The sequence below is a fragment of the Tursiops truncatus genome, chromosome 6, assembly GCF_011762595.2.
Source record: "Tursiops truncatus isolate mTurTru1 chromosome 6, mTurTru1.mat.Y, whole genome shotgun sequence".
Classification (NCBI taxonomy): Eukaryota; Metazoa; Chordata; class Mammalia; order Artiodactyla; family Delphinidae; genus Tursiops; species Tursiops truncatus.
The window spans coordinates 79,245,374-79,252,418 of NC_047039.1; the positions used below are offsets into that span (position 1 = coordinate 79,245,374).

At 53.2% G+C, this 7,045-nt stretch overlaps 1 protein-coding gene across 1 annotated transcript; it reads left to right on the forward strand.

The window, feature by feature from the left end:
* The first annotated feature begins 3,098 nt into the window (after positions 1-3,098).
* CCIN (calicin) lies at positions 3,099-6,603 on the forward strand. The gene has a single exon (XM_004320709.4). The coding sequence runs from the start codon at positions 4,262-4,264 to the stop codon at positions 6,026-6,028; it is 1,767 nt and encodes a 588-aa protein (XP_004320757.1). The 5' UTR covers positions 3,099-4,261; the 3' UTR covers positions 6,029-6,603.
* Positions 6,604-7,045: the final 442 nt, after the last annotated feature.

Genomic DNA, 7,045 nt, shown 5'->3' on the forward strand with positions numbered 1-7,045 from the left:
CACAGGGTGGGAGCCCGGGGCGTGTTCCTGGCAGCTGTGGCTGCAGCTGTGTTGCTGCTCCCTCCAGGAATGTGTGACAGGCCCAAATGTTCCAGGAAGATGTCTCCCATGCGGGGGCTTAGCGTCGCTAATTTAGTTCTGTGTTTTGCCTCAAACTACACAAAGTCCTCTTGAATAACGACTTCACATGGTCCATGTGGGAGGGACCAACCAAGGTGCCAAGCTGTGTGTCCCTGAAACTGTGGCATCTCCAGGTGGTGAGATAGGCAGGGCTGGGAGTCTGTGCAGGCCAGTCTTTGAAGGTCTCTGTGGCACTGTGAACACAGGCTCATTCTGTGCCCTTCATTTCACCCAGGGATATTGATAAAATCTTTTTTGTTTGTGTAATATCTTACTCCCATGTGATTCATGCCTGATTCTGTATCAGTGACTAAGGTAATCCATAACTCTGAGTTCCCATCTTAGGTAACTCAAGATTCTGAATACCTCCAACCTCTCCCTTGTAGACCGTGCTCCTTAGGTGTCTATGTTTTGAATCACGTGACCTACCATCACACAGCTGACTGGTCTAGAGTGGACATGTGATCCAAGGGCAGCCAATCCCTAGGCTGGCCATGGACTGGGAATTTGAGCCAAGAAATATGGAGTGAATTTACCAGTGGAACTGAAAAAATACGGATGCCACGAGTTTGAATTAAGGCCACGGCAAGCCAAAGCTGTGTGCAAGCCCTGTTATGAGTTGGAAATATATAGAAGTGAGAAAGCCAGTTGTCAGAGGTATAAAACAGGTGGAAATATGGAAAGACTCTTCTTGACCTTTCTAGTTCCAGGCCAAATCTGTATCTTTAAAACATACCCTTCATTTTCTTCAGGGCTTCCCAACAAGTTGATATATCAGCTGATGGTCCCCAGAAGATTAGAATATTAGAGTCCCCTCCCTTAGGGAGTTTCCGTGAACAGAAAATGCTGAGCTGGGCAGGAAGCTGAGGATGGATGGAGTAAAGAGACCCAGCTGAGGGCCTTGAGATGAGGTCTTATTCTGGCCACACCTGGGCAGCTACCACGAACAACACAAACTTAATGACCAGTCATTGAATTTCCTGGGGCTCCTAGGGACACACTCTACCCAATACACACATACATAACGAGGTGGTGGACACTGGCAGGCTGCCAGCCTCTTTAGGCTGGAGTCTGTTTCCTCAGTTGGCTGGAGTAAGGAACAAGCTGACCAGGGGAGATTTCCAGGCTGAAGACAAGCCAGACAACAAAGCTGGCTGAGCGGGTGGGCACAAATCTAACTTCTTTAATGGATTTCTTAAAGATGGCAACTCCCACAAGTTCAACAGGAGAAGAAGACAAGCCAGATTGCCGGCTCTCCTTTGCAGCCAGAGGGCAGAGGAAGGAGCTGGGAACCCTGGCTCCCAGCCCTAGCTCTGCGAACTGAGTTGGATGAGCCCCTTCCCCCCTCTGGTCCCCAGTTTGTCCATCTGTACAAGGTCTGGCACATGGAGTTAAGTCTACTGGATGCTCTCAGGTCTCCATGACAGCCCATAAGCCCAACTTTCTTAACTGGAAGGAAGCATCTGATGAAAGACCTTCCCTCCATGGTGTTCTGGGACCTGAAACAAAAACAGAGGGGCATGGCCACCTCCTCCACCAAAGTGGGTGTGCGGACAAAGGAGTGGTGAAGCACCAGGGCCTGACCCTGGGTGGGCAGGCCTGGAAGCCAATGGGAGTGACAAGGGTCTGACAGCAGCACCAAGAGACCTCATCCTCCTCTGCCTGAGTCACCGCTGCCTCTCGCTGCCCCTCTCCAGAGATCAGAGCTGGAGAAGCAATTAAAGCTCAATTATCTTCACAGGGAGAGAACGGACCAGGTGGAACTCACCTCAGCCACACAGCTAGTCTGTGGAGGGGCTGAAAGCCAAGCTTTGTTCCTTTGGGGAAAACAGAAAGTCTTAGTCCTGTGCAGACACATATCTCCAGAGACTGAGTGCCTCTAACCCTGAAGACATCAAGGTGAACAAATTCAGCATTAAAAGGTAGGTACTTTAAAATAATTTTCGAATTAAGAAAAAGCCAGGTCTGGAATGAAAGGATGAGGGGGAGACAGTGAATGATAAGGAGAACTTGACTACACCAGGGAGGGAAAGACCTGGCAGGCTCACATTCCCCAGGCTGCAATGGCAGTTTTCCTAGCAGGGACGCTAAGGACGGCCTGAGGGTCAGGACTGGGGCTCAGGGCCCAGGTTGGAGGAGATCAAGGACGCGGCCCGAGGCCAGGTCCTCTCTGCACGACCACGCCAAGGCCGCCAGGGTCTGCGTGTTGAGCCCCTTCCTGGGGGCCCCCAAAGGCTGGTCCGGGTGGGGCCCGCAGGAGCCGGCCCTCCTCCGTGGGAGGCTCCGACTGGTCCTTATCCCCTCCTGGGTACAGCCGCGCCTCGGGAACCCCGAGGGACCCACGCCCGCTCGGAGGCGGGGAGTGCAGTGGACGTGAGAGCTGGCCGAGCCCGCGAGCACCCCACCCCGCGGGGCGCCGAGGGGGACGCCCGGTCTGGATGGCTCCTCTCTGGCCGCCCGGCCCTGCGCCCGCAGTCTGGGGCTCGATGCCCCCTTCTGGAAAATGGGCACAGTTGCGTTTTGTGTTGATTGTAGGAGGCCCGGCTACAGGGAGGAGGGGGTGGGGGCGGTGCGCCGCTCCCAGGCGGGAGATGACCCTCTAGCGTCACCGCGTGGCCGAGGGAGCGCATGGAGCCCGGCCGGAGGGGATGGGGATTGCAGACTTCCCAACCACTGCAAACTGGGAACCACCACAAGGGTTTTCGAAGGGAGCAGCCAGCCAGGGACGCCAGAGTTTGGCGAACTGGTGTAATATTAAAGTAATGGCGGCTAGCAACTATTGAAGGTTTGTTACGAGGCAAACACTGTGCTTAACACTTCTAGTCCTTTTCTCTTGTAAACTCGTATTAATCTTTTTTTAAAATTAATTAACTTATTTATTTTTGGCTGCGTTGGGTTTTCGTTGCTGTGCGCGGGCTTTCTCTAGTTGTGGTGAGCGGGGGGGGGGGGGGGGGGGGGGGGCTACTTTTTGTTGCGGTGCGCGGGCTTCTTATCGCCGTGGCTTCTCTTGTTGCGCAGCACGGGATCTAGGGTGCTCAGGCTCAATAGTTGTGGCGCACGGGCTTCGTTGCTCCGCGGCATGTGGGATCCTCCCGGACCAGGGCTCGAACCCGTGTTCCCTGCACTGGCAGACGGACCCTCAACCACTGCGCCACCAGGGAAGCCCTCTTATTAGTCTTTGAAGCGGGTACTATTATTATTCCCATCTCACAGAGGAGGAAACTGAGGTTTAGAGAGAAGTCCACACTTGATGGAGAGAGCAGACCCATCACAACCCCCAATATTTTACAAGCTAGAGACTTGGAAATGTGGAGAGAATGTCTCAGTTTTCGGTGGAACTGAAATAATCAGGGCTTTGAAGGCCCCCCCAGTATGCAGCTTACTCCTGTGTCCCTGCTCCTGAGAGTGGCCTCTGCCTCTCCCTCTATTTTATAAAGAATGGTATCTGTAACCACAAAGGTCAGAAGCCAAAGGACAGAGCTTTTCTTCTCTGATATCCAGGAGCCCTGGCAGAGGAATGTGCTTTGGGGCTTGAGAATCAGAGACAGAGGAAAGCTGAGCATCCTGGAAGGGTGGGAAAAATCCTACATTATAGAAGGCCTGGGTTCCAGGCCCTGCTCTGCTTCCAACTGGCTATGTGATCTTGGGCAAGTCCCTTCTCTTCTCTGGGCCTCAGTTTCCCTCCTGTACAATGTACATCCTTCTAGATGATCTAATAATCCCTTTCCTTCCCCCCCACCCCCGGCCTTCCTAACCCTCTCCACACCATCCCTGCCCAAACTGGCTCTGACATTCCGGAAGCAGCCCTGAACTGAGGTTGAAGGTCCCAGGTGGGAGTTGTGACCCATCTCTGAGTTTCCTCCTGAGTTCTCGGCCCTGACACTAGGCCCTCGCAGGGCATCTGGCCTTGGCAGCTCAGGGCCATCAGAGGGGAGAAAAGCCCTGTGCCTCTGAGAAAGGCCTCTGGGGGCCCTGCATTGTGATGACCTCATCCACTCTGTGACATCATCCTCTCTCCCACCCCCACTCCTCCCTGATCAACTGCTCTGCAAACAACCATCAGTCTGAATCCCAAAGGCCTGAGAAAGTCTGTTCTCCAGTACCTGCTGCAGATCTTCTGCCTCAGCCAGCAAGAGGCGCCATGAAATTGGAGTTCACCGAGAAAAACTACAATAGCTTCGTGCTTCAGAACCTGAACAAACAGAGAAAGCGCAAAGAGTACTGGGACATGGCCCTGACTGTGGACCACCATGTCTTCTTTGCACATCGCAACGTGCTGGCCGCGGTCTCTCCACTGGTGAAGAGTCTCATCTCCAACCACGACATGAAGACCACTGATGAGCTCTTTATCACCATTGACCCCAACTACCTGAGTCCGACCACGGTGGACCAGCTCCTGGACTACTTCTACAGCGGAAGGGTGGTAATCTCAGAGAAGAATGTGGAGGAGCTGCTTCGTGGGGCCCAGTATTTCAACACACCACGCCTTCGAATTCACTGCAGTGACTTCCTGATTAAGTCCATCCGCCGTGCCAACTGCTTGCGCTACCTCTTCTTGGCTGAGTTTTTTGAGCTCAAAGAGATATCAGACTTGGCCTACTCTGGCATTCGTGACAACTTCCACTACTGGGCCAGTCCTGAGGCCTCCATGCAGTTCATGCGCTGTCCACCTGTCATCTTCAGCCGCCTGCTCCGAGATGAAAACTTGCATGTGCTCAATGAGGACCAGGCTCTCAATGCACTCATCAATTGGGTATACTTCCAGAAGGATGAGCGGGAGAAGTATTTCAAGAAGTTCTTCAATTACATCAATCTTAATGCTGTCTCCAACAAGACGCTGATGTCTGCCAGCAACAAGCTGACGGGCATGGAGGACAGCTCAGCCCACGCAACCCTGATTGAGAGTGTCCTTGTGGACCGCAGGCAGGAGAGGCCAACCAGCCTGCTGAGCTACCAGCGGAAAGGGGCCCTGCTTGATTCGGTGGTCATCCTAGGTGGCCAAAAGGCCCACGGCAAGTTCAACGATGGAGTGTTTGCTTATATCATTCAGGAGAACCTGTGGTTGAAGCTCTCAGAAATGCCCTATCGGGCAGCAGCACTTAGTGCCACCTCTGCTGGTCGCTACATCTACATCTCTGGTGGTACCACTGAGCAGATTTCAGGGCTGAAGACGGCTTGGCGGTATGACATGGATGACAACTCCTGGACCAAGTTGCCCGACCTGCCAATTGGGCTTGTCTTCCACACCATGGTGACCTGCGGGGGGACAGTGTACTCAGTGGGTGGGAGCATTGCCCCAAGGAGGTATGTCTCTAACATCTATCGCTATGATGAGCGCAAGGAGGCCTGGTACCTGGCAGGGAAGATGAGCATCCCTATGGACGGCACAGCCGTGATCACCAAGGGTGACCGGAACCTGTACATTGTCACTGGGCGGTGCTTGGTTAAGGGCTACATCTCCCGGGTCGGGGTGGTGGACTGCTTTGACACCAACTCTGGGGACGTGGTCCAGTGTATCACCTTCCCCATTGAGTTCAACCACCGGCCCCTGCTCTCTTTTCATCAGGACAACATCCTCTGCGTGTACAGCCACCGGCAGAGTGTGGAAATCAACCTGCAGAAGATAAAGGCCAACAAGACAACTACCTTAGTGCCTCTCTTGCCCAACAACTGCCCCTTGGATGTGTCCCATGCTATATGCTCCATTGGAGACAACAAGGTGTTTGTATGTGGAGGTGTCACCACAGCCAGTGATGTCCAGACAAAGGACTACACCATCAGTCCAAACGCCTACATGCTGGACCAAAACGCAGGTGAGTGGAAGACCCTGGCCCCCCCACCAGAGGCCCTGGACTGTCCTGCCTGCTGTCTAGCCAAGCTACCTTGCAAGATTCTTCAAAGGATTTAAATGGCTTTTTAAGTGGGAGAATAAGTAAATGCATTATTATTCACAATTTAATGAGAGCGAGAAAGAGAAGAAGATGGCCTGTTGGTTCCTTCTTAGTCTTTGTTTGGCCCTAAAGGTGGAGATGCTGGGCTACAGCTACCCCCAGTGGGGGGAAATTCACGGCCACTCTGTCACTGGAGGGATCCAAGCTGAGGCTGGAAGAGTCCCTGATGTGTGGGATCAAGGCATCTCCTGGGTAGTGGCTCCCAATAGGTAGAAATTCAGGGCTACTCCGTCACTGGAGAGATCCAAGCAGAGACTGGAAGGGAATCCCTGGTGGGTGAGATTGAGGCATCTCCCAGGCACTGGCCAAGGTGATGTCTGGAAGGCCCCCTATTCTATACCCCTGTAGTCACCTTGCGGGCATCTGCTAGACTGACAGTTAAAGCATTTACTTAGAGTTGTGAAGCCTCAGACTCCTCCAACACTCATTTCCCTTGAGTCTGCCTAGGAAGGCAGGGGAGGGCCAATCTCAGGTCTGGGAGAGGAGCCTCCCGGACTGGGGAGAGGGAAGGCAGTGTGAGCCAGGCTCAGGGATGCAGGCAAAGGGAGTGGGGTTGGGATGGGAGGGGAGGCAGGGTTACTTGGCTGTTGTGTTTGGCCACGCAGCTATGGTGTGTTTGTGTCTCATTTGTGGGAAAGTTGGGGGTTTACTTACAATTGTTTCCAGTAAACAAGGTTCATTGGGAACTTTCTCCAGGAATACAAGTTCTGAGGAGCTGGGGGGTGGAAGAGAGGTGAGTAATGCGAGAGAAAAAGGAAACTGCATCTCTGTTGGAGAGAAGATTGGCAATAAGGTGACGGGATGAGAGACAGGATGGTGTAGCAGTTAGGGGTCTGGACACTGGGGACAGATGGCCTGGTTCAAATACCAGTTCCATCACTTACTGGGTAATCCTGGGAAAGCTATTGACATCTCTGTGCCTTAGTTCCCTTATCTGTAAAAGGGGGACAATAAGAGCGCCTCCCTAACAGGGT

Coding starts and splice junctions, on each gene's coding strand:
- CCIN (XM_004320709.4), top strand. CDS start 4,262: ATGAAATTGGAGTTCACCGAGAAAAACTACAATAGCTTCGTGCTTCAG.